This window comes from Aquila chrysaetos, chromosome 13 (genome assembly GCF_900496995.4).
Source record: "Aquila chrysaetos chrysaetos chromosome 13, bAquChr1.4, whole genome shotgun sequence".
NCBI lineage: Eukaryota > Metazoa > Chordata > Aves > Accipitriformes > Accipitridae > Aquila > Aquila chrysaetos.
Genome location: NC_044016.1, coordinates 10,183,653 through 10,207,500, shown reverse-complemented (window position 1 = coordinate 10,207,500; position 23,848 = coordinate 10,183,653). Strand labels below are relative to the sequence as shown.

Here is a 23,848-nt window from a genome sequence, read left to right as displayed (position 1 = left end):
ACATCCTTATGGAAGAATTTGACTAAAATGCGCTTTCTAAACTAATTTCCTGTAGAGTTGTGCTGCTAAATGCAGGTACTCCAATCTCACCATGTCAGAAACATGGAGAAATGAATACCAACTATTTTTTCTGCTGAAGAGGATTAAAATATTCTTAAACCAGTATGAATTTGTAGCAATCTGTACCACATCCTAAACAGCTGCAACAGCTGTATTGTCTCTGGCCTTTTCTTTATGACCTGCTATTCTTTCCAGTATAAAAAAATATTGAAACACTGTTTAGAATCAGTATATGTAGTATCCTCTACAGCTACACCTCTGCAGTGTATTTTGAAAATAATATTTGTGTAAAAAATGTACATTCTGTATATAAACATATGGCACAGAAAACCTGTTTCATATTTCTTTTTCTAAACGTTATTTTATACACAATACTGTGATACTTTCAGATGTGTTGATTAATAACTTAATAAAAAATATTCTGCTATCTTATAAGTAACACTAAATCATAGGATAGGAATAATAATAATATTGGGAAAACTTTGTCATTCAACTAAGTTTAAAAAGGAAGTACTAGCATACACATAAGCTAAAAACCTGAAATTTAAGTTTAATAGCAGTGCGTTGACATGACAAATATTCAGTGTTGACCATTGCCATTTATTTACAGGATATTTACAAAAGCTAACACACTTCAAACCCAGCAGAATTTCAGATCTCCTGAATTCCTCTAAAGAATCTACTAGAGGTCACAGTATTTCTTGATAACCCATATTTTTATTCCTTTTTAAGCAACAAAAACCAATTAGAACAGACACAAAAGCAAAATCTTGGCTTTAGTAGAAAAAGATTAAAATTTAGCATTTCTTAATTTACATGTTACCAATTTGCATCTCACCTGAAAATAAATCATAGTCACTGAAAAAAAAAAAAAAAAAGTTGAACAAAAACTATCTGACCCAAATAAAGAAGTTACTGAAACACACTCACTGCTAATGCTCTCATAACTGATTAAGATCTTGAGAGCCACCTTCAGAAACATAAACTGGAGAAATCCTGTATTTAGGATAATCACATAGCATTCATTCATTGATTAGGGCACATTAAGCAAAAGATCAGCAATGAAAATAGCTGGAAGCATATCAGTTTACTGCTGGAAGATGTTTCCCATACTATTTAGAGTAGAGGCAAAACAGTTGGGTTTTTTCTTTTCTTTTTCTTTTTTTTTTTTTTTTTTTTAAGTGCTGGATTTATTCTGTAATTGATACAAAAATGTTTCGAAAAATCAAATGAAGATGCAGTGCTTTAACTTCCTGGCAGCACTTAGGTGAGCCTAAATAAAGATGTTGTACTTCAATTCCTGTGATTAGAGATGGATCGCTGGCTTTGGAAAACAGTTTGCGTACTGATCATGGGATGCAGATGAGTATCAGCTACAGCAACCCCTACTTTGAATTGTTTGAAAAGTTATGAGTCTGCAGTTCAGTGGAGATGTGAAAAAAGGCTACTAAAAATATTTTTTAAAACCCTAACTACTGCCATTCTGTTCTGTCGTTTTGATGCCTATTTGATAAGACAGAAGTACTGAAAACATACATATTTCATCTGTATGCAAAGTCCGGTAACGACTTGTCTTAAACATCACTATTAACACAATGGATTAGGTTATTGGACATCGAATACCTTAAAACAAGGTTTGCTTTTGGGGTATATGTGAAGTTGTAAAAAATGTGCAAGAAAAACTGGCAAAAAGCCATTCAAGCTTTTAAGGGTAAATATCCTTCAAAGTAGAGCAAGCTATAAAATGTTTAATGGTTATAAAGTCTAGTCTTCTACAGATAGACAATGTTACCAGCATTTGAAAGAAAGCAATCTTGGAAAGAATATTGGAAATGTGACTAATGAATTATATCATAGAAATAAAATCTGGAAGTTCTTCCCAGAGCATGATATAGTGATACTATAAATTATGATGGAAAAATAAACAGAACAACATGACAAACTCCCAAATCTTCCTTTTTCTTTTTTCTTCCTTTTCTTGTTAGCAAAATTAAAAGTGCACACATAAAGCTGAATTAAACAAAAACTAAATCTCAGAATTAACAGAGGTTTCCTTCTCAGTTATGCTTGAAAACAAAACTAAGCATAGTAGATATTATTCCAGTTATTCATCAGCTACAGTACTATGAAATCATACCGGATTTATCAGTTCAGCTACATGTCTAAAAACCATTAACAAAATAAAAAAGCTTCAGAAGGCTTGTTTTTCACATGTCAAATTTAATATTCCTGTATTCTCAAATCCTGAAAAAATGGGGTGTTGTACAAGACTGTTAAAATATGTCCAGTATAATATTTTGATCACATACTTGCATTCAAAAGATATTTACGCATCACCATATTTTCCTTGCTCCTGTTGCCACTTCTGGCTTCTGCAATTCTCAAATTAACTTCAGTCCTTTCAGTCAGGCAGCTAGAAATTTGCTCATTACTGGAACAGTAACTCTTTCTTTATATACGTCCTTATAAATCTGGCTAAAGCACATCTGCACCTTTCGAACCTATTAACTCTATTTAATTTCAATAATGTGTGTTTCAGCCTCAAATTTTGCCTTTCTTCACTGTACCTATGTTCTGCTTTGGAACAGTGCCTAACAATGACCTATCAAATCTTTAGCAGCTCTTAAAAAGGCTTTTTTTTTTTTTTTTTTAAATGTCACATTTTGCCAGATGGGCTAGTACTGACCAGAGTGAATCATCACCATTTACTCCGATATTCACTGTCATCTGACATTTATTACACTCCCAGAATGCAAATTAAGGTACTCACCAGTGGACCCAAAGCACAACCTTTTGCAGTGCATGCTTGGACTCTGAAGGAATGAAGACTCCAAGGAGCAAGTCCATAAGCATAAAAACTTAGCCGTGATGAATTTTGCATCAGAACACCATCCATATACAATCCATAGCTAGTAATGATACCTATAAAACAATGTGATAGCTCTCAGTTAGTATCTAAAGAGCTACAGAGTTTAGAAGAAAACTAATGCTACAGACATTAGGGTGGTAGTAGTAGTATTTCAAACAGTGTACGGTTAAGCAGATAAGTGTTTAGCGGGACTGCGTATGCAACACTTAGAAGAAACACATTCTCCCATCTTTAACTGCTGAAAACCTTGCAAGTGGATTGCATCTTTTCAAAACAATTATACTGTTCCAAAGATTACCCCTTAACAAACTTGGTTCTGGAAAGCAGCTAACATCACCTTGGAATCAGGAAAACTGAGGCAATTCTGTTTCACAGCCTACTCTGCATATGGCTATCGAAACAAGAACTAGAAAGACACACAAAACCATCTCACATCTTAACAGCTTTAGACCTAAAAAAAAAAAAAAGTGATCTACAATATAATTGAAACGTTGAAGGACAACTCAGGCCAGTGCTATAACTACAATAAATCTGTAAGAAATAATTTTGTCACACAAAAAGCCTTATTGATACTCATTTTTGTTGATAGTTCTCTTAGATTTTCTGCATTTTGCCAACTAACTAGATACTTCATTAATTCGGGGGTTGGGGTTTTTTTTGGAAAACAGTTCTACCCACTTTTCTAAACAAAACCACAAAATAGTATGAATTGCTGTTTCCTTCTCAGTATGCTGTAGAAAAAGTCCTGAAGTAAACTATTCCTTACTTATTCAATCTAATGAAAGAAAACCTATTTGCAAACTCAAAACAAACATTAGTAAGACTTTTAGACAGAGGAAAGAATGGTCCTTCTGGTGTAATTGGCTAATACTGAGTAAAAAATTGCAAGTGATTGCTTATCTCATTTATAAGGAAATCTAAATCTGTGTTCTTCCAAAGGTGCATGATAGGATAGCATGAATCCTGTACAGACTATACAAACACAGTGTTTTTAATTTAATGAACTAAAGACTGAACTTGACAGTTTTGCTTCAACTTTGGAAGCTGAGCTTGCAACGGAATCCTTTTTCTCACGGCTATTCCTCCATCTTTCTCACTTTGGAATATTCTCCTTTTTAAAAAGCTATTTAAGTGTGAAATCTTAAGGCCAATAAATGCAAAGCTATAGTATTCATTAGAAGTGAGTTCAGTTCAGAGGATGCCTTCTCATCTTCCCATTATAGAAAACATCTTCGTATTGTAAAAATATAGCTCAGTCTGAATTGTTTGAAACTACATTGAGGAAGATTCTGTTTGAAATTGAGAAAAGATTCTCCCCTCTACTGAATGCAGAAATGCTTCGTAAATAAAAGTGTATACACAACTGTTTCAGCTGGGCTTTGAAGAGTTATACTTCAAAAGATTTATATGCTAAAGCAATGCACAGCAGAGTATGGTGAAGTGATTCACAGACTCCTCGAATCTTTTCTCTTCTAGAAAAGCGAGAGACTAAACTTAAGTCAGACAGTAGAGACGTGTGTGTGGGAGGAAGTCCTGGTAAATCTCACACTATCAATCCTACCACATTTGACAGGCTTCCTAAAGCAAAAATCCCTTGGGGTTCTGTGTCTACTTGCTTGTAAAGCAAGGGCATTAATGGTTGATATTTGCCTTACACTAAATAAACAAATTATATATATCTATATATTAAAAAATATTATATTTATCTCAGAGGAAAAATGTGAATGCTGGCATTAAGGATGTGTTTTACAGGGGAAAAAAACCCCAAACACTGAAGTACTTTAAGTACCTATACCAGTAGCACTAGCCCTTTAAAGTAATGGACAAATCACTATTAATTCCTTTGACGTTTATGGTAACAGCACGAATCATAATGAGATCATTTGATATTAATGTGGGTGTCATATGTACAGTGGGATCCCCCACTGTAACTCAGTATTAATTAACTGGACCATTATTTTAAAGTGTTCCTAAACCACAGCACTACGCAGCATCTACACTCTGAGGAGCAGCTTGCTGGTCAATATTGTGAGCTTTTGTTAGTGATCTTAGTACTGTCAGAGAACAATCACCGTTAATAAGCTGATTTTATTTCTGCCTTTCCCTTATATTACTCCGATGGAGAAAATTACAGAATGAAAAGAAAGAAAAGAAGTACATTTCAGAACAAAAGGGCTAGTAGTCTGCCTTCAAGATGTGAAGTAATTTTTCTAAATTAGGCAATAATTCTTTTTGGCCAGGAATAAATAACTTAGCCTCTCTATTTCACCAGTATATGCTTCCAAACCATACTAAGAAAAAGTTCAAAGTCGGCCCAAAGTTTCTGTACTTCTCAAGACTTGCTAGACATTCCTGAAGTTTACCATCCATGAAATATTGAAGAGTTTAACGCATTTTTGTGATTTACAAGGCTTCATGAGTGACACAGTCACCATTAAAAGATGCCATTTCTTCAAAATTATTAAGTTTAGGCAGCTAGATTAAATCTTGGTTTCACTGAAGACAAAATCTCTATTGACTATAGTACAACTATGTTTCACATTTGAATAGAAATCCAACAATGCAACTTAAGATTAAACTGAAGAAAGCTACACACGCTTCCCTTTTTCTTCCTCCTCTCCCCTTCCCGTGTAAAGCCATATAATCTGTCAATGATATTCCAGACATTAAAGATGAAAAGAGGTTTTGAATCTAAAGTGCTACAAGCACTTTACTCTTAAGGTACAATCCAGAGGTCAAATCTTAAGCAAACATACTTTTACCTACATCAATTTCACTGACTACAAACACAAGTCATCTCTCACAAGCACAAGGATTTGCAGGAACAAGTATTGGATTAGTTCACTGAATAATTTTATAAATCAGTTTTTACTATACCTAATATTTCCCATACAAATTCCATATAGCCTTGGGAGATACAGTCCAAATCAAGACTTGATTTTATCTATGACCTGTACACAAGTGAAGTGAAGTTTTTGACAAGTGACCATCTCAGGAAAATTTTCAATGGTGAAAAGAGATAAGGTCACTTTTTTGTGTGAATGGATTTTAAAAGAGCAGACCTCAAACTATGTGGCAAGACTTTAATGGATATGTTCTGAAGAATACATGATTTTTTATGGAGGCCACAAGAATAATGAAGACTCAAAACAGAATATCTGATGCCACATGTCATTTCAGAAGCCTCTTCATATCTTGCCCTCAACTAAATGGTCAATATTGCTTATATTACACTATCTACATGTGACATGTATGTGATAGAAACAGAAGAGGGTTCTGCTGTAAAGTGGCAAACTTCTGGGCCATGTCCCATCAACAAGTTATTGTTGGTTTGAAAATAAGACGCAAAAAAATGTGCAAATTACAAATATATTCAGCATGTAATCTTTCAAATGTCTTTCTTCTACACCTGGTAGAAAATGTCATAAATGACATTTCTGAAGCAACTTTCAACTAAGAATTAGGTGTATCATTTTCCATTTTCTATGAAATGAAAATTTTTCACAAAATAATGTAAATTGGCCTTAAATTCAACCAAAAACAGAGCCCAGAAATTCAATATCCATGTTTGGATAACATTAGCCTTTGACATCAAGATTGTCCCTTATCTCAAAGCTTGACTGCCCCCATTGCACCATCTTTATGAAAAAGGCAAGTAACCTTTAATCCTACTTGCCACCTTTGGCCTCAAGGGTGGCATATTAATCCCCCTTAACTTTTTCTAATTGGTGGCAAGCAGCTGGACTCCATGTGTATCAAGAGAGCCTAGTAAGTCTATGCTGTTCAAACCCCAGTCAGCCTACACACCCATTCAACAACAGCAACAGCTAATAAGCTTCCTCAGCCCATGGAAATAAACAGTAACTTCTGTCATGTAGTATCAGAAGAAAGGAGGAGGAAGATAAAGGAATGGCCCCAGAGATCACTAAGGAGATTACAATTTAAGGAGATACACAACAATCTTTGCAATTCTGAGATTTCCAGTTGAAACAAAGCCAAGTTCAGTAATTTCAAAAAGCACTACTTACACCTAGTAGACTAAAACTCACCGAGTTTGAACCAATTAAGCCAAAAGTGGCAAACAGTTTCTTTTTGCAAAAAACAAACAAAAAAAACAAACAAACAAAAAAAAAAAAAAAACAAAACTACATTAGAACTTCTGACTATGAGAATATACCAGTAAAATGCTGAAGTAAGAAAATTTAAGGGAAAGTTCCTTCTGCTGGTCTTTCTCATATTTCAGTCTTCTCAACTATGATATTTTTCAGCCTCCCACACAGTTTTAAAATATTGACACAGAGAGCGATTATAAATGACGTGGCCACTAGGCAGCCCAAAAGATATGCTGAGAATAAACAAAACAAAGTTACTGAACAATGCAAGCTTTCCTGATTAAGCAGTTGCTCAGTGAAAAGTTATAGAGCTGCTTTTTTTTTTTTTTAATTCTTTTTATGAAATAAAGGGATGGAAATAGAAAATTGGAAAGAAAGAAATAGGAGAATGGGAAAATGTGTTACTAGTTACGTGACCTTTTTGAAACTCCCCAAAAAGTGGGGAAGAAGAAGATGAAAAACGAGAGAAAATTTGCATACCCTTTCATTGTGCAAGTGTGAGCATGCTATGGTGAAAAAACAAACTCCCTGCTCCCCCAATGCCCTTCTGGCTGCCAAATGCTCATGAGATAGCAATTCTTCCACTCTTAACCACTCAGCAAGAGCTCGCAGGTGAAAAGCAGCAGCCTTTCCCTGCAAGGCAGGACAGTGGCAGCTGACTTCGCTGAATGCCTTCCATCAGTTCTGACCCTAAGGAAAACCCTCTAACAGCAACACGCATAGTATCCGCATATCACACAAAGTAACAACAGTGCCAAGGGAAAAATACTCTATGGGCTTCAAATAGTGAAGAGATGTGAAAATACCAGAGAACATTTTTAAAGGGGAGATACATTTGGGAGGCCTACACAGGGTGTATTCGGGATTACAGAGGAGTCTGCTATATGGCAAATTTGGTAATTACCTAAACGCATTGTTCAAAACCCCAGTATAAAGGTGAACAGTGTTGTAATCAAGGCTGTTGAAACCTCTAGCTTCCATGGATGAAGGGACAAGGGACAGAAGAATATAATTTCTTTTATAACACTCCCCTGATTCTTGTCACGTCTGTTGCTCATTCAGTTCAGATTCACAGCTTTCATAACAAGCTATTTATTGTATTTCATAGAATCATAGAATCATTTAGGTTGGAAAGGACCTTTCAGATCATCAAGTCCAACCGTTAACCTAACACTGCCAAGTCCACCACTAAACCATGTCCCTAAGCACCACACCTACACGTCTTTTAAATACCTCCAGGGATGGTGACTCCACCACTTCCCCGGGCAGCCTGTTCCAATGCTTGATAACCCTCTCAGTGAAGAAATCTTTCCTAATATCCAATCTAAACCTCCCCTAGTGCAACTTGAGGCCATTTTCTCCTGTCCTATGACTTGTTACTTGGGAGAAGAGACCGACACCCACCTCGCTACAACCTCCTTTCAGGTAGTTGTAGAGAGTGATAAGGTCTCCCCTCAGCCTCCTTTTCTCCAGGCTAAACAACCCCAGTTCCCCCAGACGCTCCTCATAACACTTATTCTCTAGACTCTTCACCAGCTTCGGTGCCCTTCTCTGGACACGCTCCAGCACCTCAATGTCTTTCCTGCAGTGAGGGGCCCAACACTGAACACAGTATTCGAGGTGCGGCCTCACCAGTGCCCCGTACAGTGGAACAATCACTTCCCTGCTCCTGCTGGCCACACTATTCTGATACAAGTCAGGATGCCGTTGGTCTTCTTGGCCACCTGGGCACACTGCTGGCTCATATTCAGCCGGCTGTCGACCAGCACCCCCAGGTCTTTTTCTGCCAGGCAGTTTTTCAGCCACTCTTCCCCAAGCCTGTAGCACTGCATGGGCTTGCTGTGACCCAAGTGCAGGACCCAGCACTTGGCCTTGTTGAACCTCATACAATTGGCCTCAGCCCATCGATCCAGCCTGTCCAGATCCCTCTGGAGAGCCTCCCTACCCTCAAGCAGATCAACTCTCCCACCCAACTAGGTGTCGTCTACAAACTTACTGAGGGTGCACTAACACCCTCAGTTGTTTCCTAACAACCTATTTATTGTATTTAAAAGATACAATAGTACATAGTAAATGCTGTATTAACAACAAGATACAACATGCAAATTTAGTCATGTATTCCCAACTTTTAGTTGTTTTAAAGGAAGCTTGTGGAAATTTATTTATCAAACTATAGGTCTTTATCCTGTGCTGTTGATATGCATATATAAATGTATGTATGTATGTATTTATATTTCTTTGATTAGTTAAACCACTCTCTAAACTATTTGCATTTTTTCCCACATTGCAAGGATAACAGGATCAGGTCCTGACATGACCTATTACATGTAAAAAAATGCCCATTTCATTGAACATTATTCAGACTTTAGCCACTAAGCCACATACATGGCCAACCTGCCTTCCTTCCCCCCTTATTCCCTGCCCCCATCCCTTACTCATCCCCTTTTTCCTTCTTCCTTGCCTTCCTCTAAGCCTTTGCCAGGTATGCCGATAGAATTTTAGAAATGGGGTTAGAGGTTTTCTAAGGGGCTGGGAGACAAAAATCTTCCAATATGACTTCCAGACAAAGAACCATAAAATATCAAATACATTATTTAACAGCAGATGACATACTCTTATTTCTTTCTAAAAGTAATGTACGACATTACAGAATATTACATATATGTAGCTTTACAATCAGCAATTTTGGGGGAATCATTTAAAGTGCCTTGTAGTGAAGTTGTATAAGTAGGACGTGGTCTACCACAATTGAAAGTGGGGAAAAACTTGCAGTGGAAAAATGAAATTCATGTGAAAACACTGTGATAAATAACTGATATATGTCAATAAGATAAGCCAATGAAGAAAAACATTTCTGTTGCTTTAAATTCAGTGATTTCTGCATAACATCTTCTGCTGTGATTTAAACTGTTATATGCATGATAATAAAATCAAGGTGAATTCCAAGGCCCTATGATACTGCGCAATATTAGAAATACAAAATTTGTCCAAAAGTTTTACACGTGGATATTTCACAATGGAAAACATTTCTAAACAAAAGAGGGTATATTATTTAACTTCCACAGCCATGGAAATATATACCTTCAAGATGACTACACGGAACACAAATCTAATGATTATTACATATCAATTAATGTAAAAGAAATTAATGTTTTATTAGAGGGTAAAATGAACATCCTAGACTGATATTCTCCAAGAATGCCTATTCCTCAGCTCAGTTGTCCTGGAAAACATTAAACAATGAGATGCAGTACACAAGAACTATCAAAAGGGAGCACTTTTGAGCCACTTAAACCATACTATAGGCTGAAAACCACAATCTCCTAGCTACGGACAATGATACTATCTCAGGTATTTTATGTGCTAAAATGATCATTAAAAATTAAGCACCACATATAAGCTGCCATTTAGAATATTAATTTACCTTTACTAATCATCTTTTTAACTTGAGGCTAAAAGAGTTCACTTACCATTCGGATACTCAGGCTTAGTCCATGAGATGTTAAAGGAGTCAGATGAATATGACTGGGCTTTTGGAGCAGGAACAACTTCTGGTGTACTCTCTTCTGTTAGAGCTGTGCTAGCTTCACTTATTGAACATCCACCTCCAGTGCAAGCCTTAGAATATGAATCAAAACAAATAAATATATTTCAATGTAATACCAATAATTTTAGCAATGATTTTTGGTAAAGTTTTATAATTTTTATGTAGCTAAACGTAGTAAGTCTGTGCTTTTCACAGAAGATACTTTTCTTAGCATAGATTTGTTTACCTCTTTTCTTAAGTAACAAGATGTGCTACTCATGATACTTAGTTTTCAGGTATAATATAGCTAAAACATTATACTAATGTTTGACTTGCAGCATTTTGCATCTGACTGCAATTTCAGAATCACAATTAGATTTCCACTCCTTTTGCAGCCACAGTTAAAGAAAATTACACTACAATATGTATCATTTACAGTGCAATACTCTTCCAGAATTGTCTGAAAAGCTCTCACAAGTTCCAGACACAGAATATACTGGCCAACTTGCAATGTACTTAAAAAATTATCTCGATGAATAGTCATTGAGAAAAAAAAGCCATTCAGACAGTACTGCACTTCATGACAGCAGAGTGGTGTGCAGATGCAATTAAAACAGTGAAAAACCAGTCTATTATAAATCAATATGTAACAGTTATTATTACATGTTTATGGATAACAAAGACAAATCATTTGTATTTCAGTTACCAGAGAAGAAAAGACTGATTACATGATTTTTACAGTTTGCTTTATTATGAAACAATACGATGTGCAAGAAAATGTGCCTATCACCCCATATAACAGGTTTTTAAAGTTTTACATGCACAAACATAAGACTACACAGCTATAGTCCTTGAGTGTGCTGGTTTTTCAATTACTTGCACTAAATTCAATGACAAGAGATGAGTTCTTAGAGAAGTTAAAAAAAATATAGAAGAATATATAAATGCTGTACTGTATTTAAAGGTTTTTGGTTTAGTTTATTGTTTATTTTAAATTTTATTCTTTAGCAATAAAATAAATCAAACCCTGAATTTAACAAAGATTCAGATTCAGACATACTCTTAATTAAAACTTATGAGATCACCTGTGTTTTTAGGAGCTGCCCACATGCTGAAGTAGACAAGTAGCCTGCTCTGGATCATCAGCACACAAAGGAAAAATAACCTTGCTGTCCAGATCTCCAGGAATAAAATGTTTCTCTCAATCTAGTATATTTTATTTGAAAGGATTATCTTCAATTTCCCATTTCCCAGTGTGTTTCAAATCAGAGCGCAGTCAACATACTTCCTATCCCACTCCAAAAGGGTATACTAGCCCCATGGGTAAAAATAAGAACTGTTTGTAAATGAGAGGCTATTTTATACACCAAGATTGTTTTGATTTCACTGGAAATTACACTCCCAACACAACTACAAAATGACTCCCTGTGTTCAGTCTGGGCTATCAAATAAAGATGAAAGAATGCAACATGCAACCTCAGTTTTGGGAACATCCGAAAATGACATTTACTGTAAACATGATAGTGTTTAAAAAAAAAAAAAAAAAAAGTCAGCTTAGATGGATGCTCAGATAACTGTCAGCATTTTGATAAGGAAATGTTTAAAACCATCATCCTTCCAGAAAAGGCAGACTATTCTTCAAAAGATTTCACTTCTACTGGCTTCATGAAGAAGCCAAAAAGACCAGCTCTGGAAGACCTTTTCCTTGTACATTCCTTATTGCCTTGCTAAACAAGTTCCACCAAGCCTTCCTCAACAGTGGAGGGCTTTTTCATTCAAGAGCTCGGTAACAGTAGCCTTCCCGTTAATTTATTTCTTGAATTTCATGAAGCTTGATTTTTGTATCTCTCAAACTTGCTGGGGTATGAAGTTTCTGATTCTGCTAATGAAAATCAGTAAAAGACAGCTCATCTACATTTTAAATGGTGGAATTTTAGATCAGTGTATCCAAAGGGAGTGGGCATTGCTAGGACTCTGGCAATCACATCCAGTGATGCTCAAAGCCATGAAATCCTACACCTAGATCGAGCCCCATTGTGCCATTCTGAACTTCACTGAGAAACAGATTTGAGGCACAATTTGCAAAAATACCAGAGGTTCTAGAGGGCCAAAGGACAGATACAAACTACATAACAAGACACCACACGGCCATCCTCCAGCTAGCACCTGAGCTAGCTTACCCGCACAACACAGGTGTGAGGAGATACTAGCTTAACAGTTAAATCACAAAAGCACTCAAGTCATATAAATGGGTGTGCCACCCCAGCTACTGAATGCAGCCTTTCAGCTTTTCATTTGCTTTCAGATTGGCCTGGCTCACACCCAGTCAGCTTAGAGCATGAACAGAGCAAAAGCAAGTTCCTTTGCACTAATCCATGGAGACATGACCTTAAGAGTTCTCAGCTGACTTCTGGAAAGAAGCATTGGGTTTGTTTATAAAAGCTGCTGCACTCATTTATGAATACATTTGCTACATATTAAATGGCAGTGATCAATTGTGAAAATTGGTACCAAGATACAAAGATAAACATTTTGTTAACTTCATGTAATGTACATATATTAACCTGTCACACAAAAGTTAAAGCCAGCAGGCTGTGAGGTGCTGAAAGTTCTGCTGATGAATATCCTGATTCCTGTGTTCAAAGCTGCAACTTTTGATAACTCAACTTCCAATTTCTCACATAAACCAAAACCAGTTTTTGCATGGATACAAAACAAAATTAATATTACCTGTGAAACAAGGAAAAGAAAAAGGTTCTAGCTGATAGAAATATTTCATTCTAACCAAAAAAAAGGGAAGAATTTAGTTGTTTCCTGTGTTGAAGGTATTCTATTGTGTATTCTATTGTTGTTTTAATTTAAAAGTTGTATTGAAATTAAGATTAAATTATATGTGAAACACTAAATATTTCAATTTCTTTCCAGGGGTGTGTGTGTGTGATTTTTTCATTTGTTTGTTTTGTTTGTTTTTTCATCAAGTATAACATTTGGCCACATTTAAGCTTCATAACTTGTAAATCTCTAATATTACATTCTTCTCAAACTAGTCAGACAAGTTCTAAATACAATGGGTCCAATGTTTAGATAGAAGGTTATCACACCTTAAAGGTACTGGGCATTTCATGCACTTTTAGACTTGCTATTTTCAAAGCTGCAAGGACATTTAGATGTTCTAACCTGCCTATTACAGACCATTGCATTTTATCCAGGTAAATCTGGTTATCTTCTTCACCAGAAGATATTATCTTTCCTTATTTTCTGGTTACCACTGATGCAATGCAAATATTAAAAACAAAACAAAACAAAACACAAAGAGAAATAAAACATAAAGATCAAAGGTTCCTAAAAATGTATTCAGTAACTTCTAGAAAAGCTGTACACGTTAATGAAGTAAAAACAAAGTCCATACAACACTTCTTTATTTTAACCACATCCCAAGACAGAGCCACAAAAAAAAGCAGTCCCAGTTGCTCTCCAGATCCTAGCTCTTAATTCTCTCCTGATCTTTTCTCCTTGCGCCCCCATGCACAGGAGCTGGGCAGGAGCAGAGAAGAGCTGTGGCATAGTGAAGGACAGCACAAATTCTTTGGATAGTCCCACTTGCTTATAAAGGCATAAAATATTTGTTGAAGTACTGCCTTAGTTTTGGACATGGTGCTATTTTATATGCTATACAATTTACTATGCTGAAGTATCGAGGCACAAATGAATTAATTTCAACATGAATCTAAGCTTTAATTAGACTGAATATCCTTGCTTTTTCAAGTTCAAGTCAGATCCTTATCATTACCTGAAGGTAGTTTATTTTTTGTGGTATAATATTTAGAACATTCAAGAGCATGTTAAGAAAAAATGAATGCATACCCAGTCGACATAAATGTAAATTTATTCATAATCAAGAGCAGAATATTTTTCTATGGCATTTATCAAAGCAAATATCCTTATATAGGTATTGTTATAAAATGAACAGTGTGCTTAAAACAAGGGACAATCCCATGCTTTCATGCACATATTTTCAGGTTTGTTAGTGAGTTGAAGCTGTTCTCTTTCATCACAAAATAAAACCAATGATAAAGAAATGCAATGAAAACACCAAGGTCTTTTAAAATGTTTTGAATAAACAAACTGCTACTTTACACTGAACTCTTTTCCTCTCTGCTATTTCCTTCTACATACACATTTTCTGAAGAGCGAGCAAATTAACATGGTACAAAATAGGAAAGCTTAACATTTTCATATACCTTCAACATTTTCCTGTGAGCTGGGAGCAGAAGACATTTTTTAAGTCTTTCATATATTTCTGGTCAATTTTCTATTTGTTATCATCCAGCTTATCCTTGAAGAAAATTTTTATTTAAATTACATACACATTTTTTGAGGGCCTGTTTTGAAACAAAACACCTACTGTTGTTCAGGATGGTTCATCTACCTTAGTTTCAGAAAGAAGAAGTTAAACAAAGTGGACACGTGAACCATTAAGTATTTAAGATGTTAACAAATTCAGAATAATTTTCAAAATTTAACACCTCTACTACACATCTTTAAAACTTACAGCTAGCTTTATGAGGTATTCAGTACCCGGAAAAAGCTGCTGAATAGTAAAATCCCGAAAAAGTTCTGTGCTGTTATAGATTACATTCCACTTTGTAAAATTCTGCTCATTGCTGGCAATATAAATTATATAGCGATCTAGGATTCCATTTACTTCTACTGGTTCTTTCCATCTGCAAATAAAAGCAAAATATGATTAAGACCAGCAAAGATTCAGACTGTACTGAAAAATGTAAGGCTTTGTTTAGGGGACTTTGTAGGGTTTATTTTAAGAATTTGAAAATATAGTTTTGCAACCATAAAAATAAATCTAAGGCATACCTCTAATGCAGTACTTGTATTCAAATGATTACAGTAACACACAAAGCAGGGGCTACAAAATGGGCATATCACCAGAACATTTCCTGCACTGAAGTTTGCAGAGGCTATGCCCATATGTAGGTTATACTGATTGCGTAAAGACAAAATGGAAATTAAGTTGGCAAGTGATAATCAGAAGGTTCACAGAACCACTAAACTAATCACTTCTATGCATTTAATCATAATAAATTTAATTTTATGTCACAAACCCTTCCCCTGATTGAACTCACTGGAATTCTTGAATAAACTGATGCACTATTGTGTTGTCAGGAAAGAAGAAATCCTTACTTACTGTACATATATCGTTCTAGAATCCAAAACCGTCAGGACTGGGGCATCTACATGAGATGGTGGCAGCTGTGCTGTAAACAAGGTGACCTGGGAACTGTTTGTACAGCCAGCAAGCGTGCATGCAGTGAGCAGAAACTGGTGTGGCGTAAAAACTGCCAAATCTAGGGTAAAAAAGGAATATGAATTTACTTTGTATATTAATTTTACCTTGTTTTTCTGTAATTTTCAGAAGGTAGTGAATTCAGAAAATCAAGTGGAGGTGGGACCTGTACCTCTTAAATGTTTCAGATTTGTCTCAGAGGAGTGAATAGGTGCTGGTTGTTTAATATCAAATAACTGCAAATTTTGACTACTAATAGGTCTACAGGGTATGCTTTGGTTTAGATGACCCCATTGTACAGTACATTTACACTAGAACGTACACGGCCCAAACAAAACAAAGATGTTAGCCTCTTAGGTGTTACACACTATATCAATTTGCTACAGTGCCAAATGAACACCTTTAAGATGATTAAATCAAATCAAATTAATGGAAAAACAAGTACAGGTTCATTAACACAGCCAGATTATATTTTTTTAAAAATATGTGCTGTATGATACATGAATGTCAAGCATCAACACATACAATGATTGACTCCATGCAGATTTCACTATAAGCATGAACACAAAGGAAGCTCATTGTTGCCACCACTCATATTGGTCTGTTCTCTCTCTGCTTGTTTGTCTTCAGCTGCATGAATGCCAAACCTTTGTAAAATATATTTCAGTAAAGACAACCTGTCTAATGCTAGAGCAAAACAACTGTTAAATGGTTATTTATTATGAAGGTATCTTGAGTTTCAATTACTACAGAAAACGGTGAATAAAATGTAGCATCTTTACTGAGTAAATATTCTAAAAGATTTTTAGCTTCATATGTTCTTCCCTATACCAATAAAGGAATGTTTGTCAGAAAAATTATAGTAGGAAAGTAATGCAGACATAGTTTTCTAATCTTTTTCATTTTTTTTATTACAATACAAATCACAGATTTTAATGAGCAAATCCTTTAAGAAGGAATTGACAATTGAGGTTTTGGCAACAGTGTAAGCTAAAGAAGTAAAATGCTTATGTTATAAACACATATTTTTAGTATGCCAGAAAAGTTCTGGGTTTTTGCAAGACATAACAAATGCTAGTGTTTTCAGAACCAAATAGTATCAAACTATCATTCTGTACAAAAATATTTGTGAGCACAAATTTAAAAATTGCAACTGGATGACAAAGACATCATGAAAGCAGAAATGTTGTAGACCCAACTTCTTTCTCATCAGTTTTCCCCTCATATGTCTCCAGTCCCTGCCAGAATGGAATTCCTTCTGATTTACTCTGTGTGAGGAGAGAATAAACTTGTGCATTTTTACTGAAAATGCATTATCACTCAGCGGTGGTGTTCTATGGAGCACATGGCAAAGTGTGAGTTAAAAAAAATGCCATAACTAAAAAAAAAAAAAAAAAAAAAAAAAATCATCAAGTGAATGCCTGTAACACAGTGACATGTTTAATCAACATAATGGGGCTGATTCTACCAGGGTTAAGCAGTGCTTATGTGGGTGAGGGGGAAAGCACACTCCAGAGCAGGTGCTCAAGCTGGCTCAGCAAGCAGAGAAAGTAAACTCCACATACTGCACCAACTGTATTGCATTCATTAGTGTACACCTCCCTGGATCACTTGTTCCTTGCAGCTGCCATCAGAGAAGCCACAAAAAGTACAGATGGAGATGGAAGCCTGTGAGACAAGTATCAGATACTCCATCTTCTGAGTGGGCAAACAAGTGACCAGAATGATTTTACTTTTAGCAATCCTAAAATGAACAGCTGAAAGCAATCCATAGCACCTATTTAATTCATATCCTTGTATGCAGTGAATACACATTCTTCTACGTTGAAGCTGTATTGCGGGGCTTCACTTAGCAGAGTGAATATAACACGAGGGAGGGGAAAAGAGAAAAAGAAAAAGTGGATTTCTCCTTTTTCATTTGTTTATGTTGGATCACTGTTTTCCTCGTACATAGATTTGGGATGGGGGTTGGAGAGGAGTATTTTTCTCTCCTTTAAGGAAAATTCCTCATAAAGGAACTGCTTTTTTTTTAAAAAGGTAGCTTGTACTGAAACCCTGATTTGATGCACACTATAGCTGATGAGACTACTTGCATGCATAAGAGTTTATGGAAATACCTAGTTAAATTTGAAGAGGAAGGAACTTTGTCAAGGATGAAGAGAATGAAAGATGGAAAAATGTTTTATTTCTCTCCCTGAAAAAAACAAGTGACTATAAGTTACTATGTGTGTCTCAGTGCCTGGAATGGAAAAAGTGAAAAGACATGACAGGGAAACATGCAAAGTTTAAAAGAACAAGAATAACAAGGAATGGAAACACAGAACATATGAGCAGAAAGATCCTTTAGGATCAACCGATAAGCATACTGAGAGGGGAGGGAAGGAGAGGAGAGGTTAAAAAAAAGAGTAGAAAGATAAAATATGGAAAAAAACAAAATGTCACCAGGATCAAAGGAAATCTTTATTCCTCATCTTGATTTAATAATGCCAACGAATTTTGACTAATAAATGCTGAATAGAAAGTTTCAATGGAATCTAAAAGATTTAGGTGGGATAAAGGCTAAAAAGAAAAATGACGTTAGTGGGAGCAGGACAAGAAAACACAGAAATTAGTGACTTAGGAATGTCACTCAAAGCATGAGCTTTGCAGTCAATGAAAATATCTCCACAGACTTCATCAAGGTTTGGATGAGTCCACAAATATAGTGTTGGTAGTATTTCTAAAAGGTTAGAACCAGAAACTGACAAACTGAACGATAGAAATCATATTACATCACAATTGATGCAATTATTTGTCACAATCTGATTTGGCAGGTGTTTTCCTATTTAAAGTTCAAAGTGTTTCATAATGGATCAATGGATTCAAACAACTACAGATACAAACATGAATCTGAATGAGGAGGGAGGAGGTTCTTAAAACTACAAAGCCACTGTTTGTCAAGGCCCTCTAGCAACAACGCCTTGTTTTCCATTTGCTTGATTGCATGATTTGCATAAGATCAAGTATAGGCAATTGTGGTCATGAAAAACAGATCACTCTCAAACACATTAGAAATGGATCCACAAGCATTATCCAGAAATGCGTTACAAGAAAATGCACCCCAGTGCATGGAAAACTCAGTGATTAATGTCAAACAAACTATAATTTACAATATAGGGCATGAATTATATGTTATTTTGCAATTGATTTCATGCTGTTGCTGGAAGAATTTCATTGATCTCGATTTACAAAATGAACCCAATAAGCAGACAACTATTTTCTTTTTAACTCACAGCAAAAGCTGAAATTTTTTTCCTACACATTTGCTTGATCAGGTTATATTCCCACGTGTTCCACAAATCCAGTCCCCTGTGTTACTTTAAAATAAAATCAAATGCTTCTTATTGCAATTTTCCAACAACTACTTTCTTAAATCACTTATTTCTTACCAAAACAAAGCTAAACTTATATTGAGAAAAACCTAAATTCAGGATTTGTTCTTGTACTCGTTTCTGGACTCGGGCAAAAAGCACCAAAGGGCAAAGAAAAAAGAGACTTTCTTGGGGGTATGGGATTCCCTCAAATCATCCTATTAAGGTAGCAGGTAGTCTGAAAAATAACTCTGCATTTTTCATGTCAAAGACAGAACAAAAGAAGAAAACTAAAATAAAACACCACATATATGTCTTAAAACTGCTACTTACTTTCCCCAAAGAAAAAGGGGGGGGGGGGGGGGGGGGGGGAAGGGCAGGGAGAAAAGGGATCAACCTGCCTTTTCATCTCTTTGACCTCAGAGGCAATACAAACAAACTAAATTCTTTTCTAACTCATATGTCAGCATGAGAATTGCTAACTATAGTGGCTGTCATTAAAATTGACATTTGCATACCACTACATTTATTATATGTGTGGTATATGTGGAACTTCCCACACTAACCAAGGCAACTATCTTAAATATCATGGTAAATCTAACTATAGTGATTGGTATATATCCAGTTTCTAATAACCACCAGCAAAGTCCTGATAGCACAATCAATGCATGAGACAGAAAGAATAAAGAATGACCCTGTTTGCATGGTCAATAAGAACACTCACTTTGCTTTGATCAAATTTAATGGGTAGTCATTGAAAGATAATATGCAACACTACAGTGCTACTTTTAGCATGGAATTTGAGAGGTGTTACTAAGATAGAGAAGAAAAACGTAGTTAGCAGAGTAAAAAAAAAAACAACCCTGAAATTAGAGATTTAAGAACTTGATTCAAAACATGAGCTTTACCATCAAGATGTCAGAGTACATCACAGTTCAAAAATAACACAGCAGTAATGTCTACAATGTTTTAATTTAACTGTAACATGAGGTATTCTGTATTCAGGTTTACAGCAAGAGAGTCACATACCCTTCTTTCCTCCCCCTTTCCACCCTACTTCCACTCTCCCTGGTTTCAGGCAGCTATTGTAAGGACCAGAAATGGCAATGTCCTATCTTGGTGACTGCTCAGTTGAAATGTTATTTGCGTAAGGAACCCCACACAGTTTCTCTCAGGAAAATAATTGAGACAATAGCTATCCCATTGCTATATTCAAAGGAAAATAATACAGCAGCACTGTAGCAAGGGATTGTTAGCACCACAACAAAGAAAACCTGCTGAGAGAGTATGAGGATGAAAAACTTCCAAAGAATTCCAATCACCACATTGTTTATGTAGCTAGACTGTATGACTACTTCGGCTCATTACTCACATCCTTATTCTGTTCTCTCATCTTCTTTCTCATAGTTTGTTAAATTAACTCACAGTAACTTAATATTTAATTAGAAGGTAAACTCTTTGGGATCATAAATCTGCATCACCAAATACAATGATGTCCCCATCTGATTTTTATGCACTACTAAAAAAAAAAATCAAATTCATAAAGTAAGTGGCAAGATCATATTATCAGGCTTGCTTCATCAGACATCATTAGCAATTCTTTCCCTTACACCATTTTCTGAAAGCGAGTAACAACTCATATATAACTTCTAGTACAGTATATCCTGCTTTCTGTATTTGTAAAGCACCAATCACTTAATTATACTGACTTTTGAAGAACCATCACTAATGTACAACTTCTTATACTAATGCTGCATCTTTTTCACAGAACTCTCATGTCTCCATGTCATACTCATCACTCCCTTGAAAATATTTCAGAAAAACCAGGACGTCACAAATGACACAACTTGCATACTTCAGGCAACTCAACCAAGCCCAAGAAAACAGTGTGCTCATGTACCTAATTGTATAAACTAGCAATGAATGGCCTTTCACACGTGGAACTGGCCCATTAATTGAAGAAAACAGCTATCTGCAAAATAACAGCAAATTCTGCTGGATATCTATTAATAATTAAGAATGTTCCAGAGTAAGAATTAAAAGAATTTTGTGAAGCCACTAAAACAAAGGCAAGAAATAGAGACAAATAAACTCAGGCTCACAAATAATTATTTTCAGGAAGCACCATAAGCTGTTCTGCTCTCTAACCAGCAAAGACTTTGACACAATGGCACATGGATGAAACAACTTTGCTTCTAGCTGGCCAACAAACACTGACGTGTTTTAGAAGCTATTTGCTCAGCAGTAAATATCACTGGTTTTCCAAATTACCCATAAAGGAGTAAATCCTAACTCCATCTGAGATGTATATGCTTCAGAACAGCTCAGGAAAGGTACAACTTTCAGGCCCCAGCTGAGGAATTAAAGAGCGTAGGACAAAACCATGTATCATACAAGAGCAGCAAAAACATCACAGTCATGTGTTGGACTGTGTAAAAAAGTTATATTCAAGAAGAAAAACCCTTTGGCACAAACGCGAAACAAAAGGATCTTTAATCCATTTCAGTTTGCAATGATTTCAAACAATTAATGAAGATATTACATGCACGTGGTAGACCTACAGCTCTGCTTTTGGAAAAGTGGTAGCTCCAAAGTACTTTAAGGCTTTTAAATATAATTATGTTTTAAGAGCAAAGATTATAAAGTCTATTTGTTTTCACATTTAGTAGCAGTGTCTCTTGGTTGTGCTCTTACAGCTCTTAACTGTTGCACAGAAAACCTTTCTGCCATTTATCAGCCCAAACTCTTGTACTTCTTTGAGCACAAATTCATCCCTCAAAGGTTATGTTTCATCCTGGCCAATTCACAAGGCCACACTAGCATCCATTCCTGATTATTGTGTTTCATTTTTCCTTTTTTTTTTCTTTGTAAAACTGTTTTAACCTTACCCTAGCAAGTTACACACCTTTTTAATTAAACATGCATATTATTCATTTCCCATTGCAAAAGTTGGAATACAAGTGTCCTAGTTTCAGCTGGAATAGAGTTAACTGTCTTCCTAGTAGCTGGTACGGTGCTATGTTTTGAGTTCAGTATGAGAAGAATGTTGATAACACTGATGTTTTCAGTTGCTGCTAGTAGTGTTTAGACTAATGTCAAGGATTTTTCAGCTTCTCATGCCCAGCCAGCGAGAAAGCTGGAGGGGCACAAGAAGTTGGCACAGGACACAGCCAGGGCACCTGACCCAAACTGGCCAACAGGGTATTCCATACCATGTGACGTCCCATCTAGTATAGGAACTGGGAAGTGGGGGGCGGGGAATCGCCGCTCGGGGACTAGCTGGGTGCCGGTCGGCGGGTGGTGAGCAATTGCACTGCGCATCGTTTGTACATTCCAATCCTTTCATTATTGCTGTTGTCATTTTATTAGTGTCATCATTATCATTATTCGTTTCTTCTTTTCTGTTCTATTAAACTGTTCTTATCTCAACCCGTGGGTTTTGCTTCTTTTTCCCGATTTTCTCCCCCATCCCACTGGGTGGGGGGGAGTGAGTGAGCGGCTGCGTGGTGCTTAGCTGCTGGCTGGGGTTAAACCACGACAACAAGGATTCTGGTCTTATTTTAAAGCCGTGTCCCTGAGATAGCTACTATGGGTACATCTTCCAGGCTGTTCTTGTCCTCCAGTTAGGACACACTAGCTAGAAATCCTGAAGGTGCTCAGCTGAAGAAAAATCACATCATGTGGAGTGCCACATACCACATTGTTTAGAAAAAGTTGAAGGGAAACATCAGAGAAGGACATTTAAACTTCTCTTAATACTTTACCACCAATTAATCTACCTGATCCCTTGTGTGACTCTAAAAACATCTCATGTCACTGATCACAGAAGAATCATGGTGCATGTGTGAAGCTCCTTGGAACCCTCCTTCCCCTAACATCCCTAAAGTGTTCCTGTGGCCCCTCATCATTAGTCACCGTCAGAAAAATACAGAGGTGTTTTGGGAGGTTTTTTAAAGGCTTCTCTTGCTGCCAAAACAACACATAGCCCGTCAGTGCAAACATTCAGCATCAAATGAACCTAATGAACTTCCTAGTAACACCTTTGTTTACTAGAATTAAAACCATGCATTGTCTCCCTAGCTTACTTCACTTATAACAGCTGGACAAATAAGGTGAGCTTGAAGGTCAGAGGGGGAGAAAGCAGAAGAAGGACAGAGCACATTAATTTTTACCAGGCACATGAAGAGAAGTAACTGTGGTCATACCAGTATGACTACCTTAGTTTTATTTCTCTCTTTGTAATTTCTTTGCACATCATATGGCATGATGCAACCCTATTTTAAGATTTAACTGAAAAATTCCATTCATGAATGCTTCCAATCCAGTCACTGTATTGCTATCAGCTTAAATAGAGGGGAGTTGTTAGTATACATCATAAAACCCATGATATCTCAGTCAATGTCAAGCCCAGAAAAGTGAAAAGGGGGGAAAAAAAAAAAAAGTGTTTTGAACATTTTACCTCTGTATTACTTCAGCTTTATATTCACAACTGGAAAACATATTTGCACTGGGCAACTATGTTGCAAATTTGAATCTCGGATACCTGCTGCTATAAAACGGGAACTATTCTGGATTCACATTAGTATGACCAAGAACCCGTTGGCTCACTAACAGAAGTACATCCTGTAT

The 23,848-nt window shown here is 36.2% G+C and overlaps 1 protein-coding gene across 1 annotated transcript in view; it reads right to left on the bottom strand.

Annotated features, from left to right (window-relative positions):
• USH2A (usherin) overlaps positions 1–23,848 on the bottom strand; it is a 395,016-nt gene that overhangs the window by 178,937 nt on the left and 192,231 nt on the right. Inside the window, 4 exon segments of the mRNA XM_030034435.1 lie at positions 2,831–2,982; positions 10,512–10,659; positions 15,120–15,291; positions 15,771–15,930. Coding sequence (XP_029890295.1) covers positions 2,831–2,982; positions 10,512–10,659; positions 15,120–15,291; positions 15,771–15,930 — 632 coding nt within the window.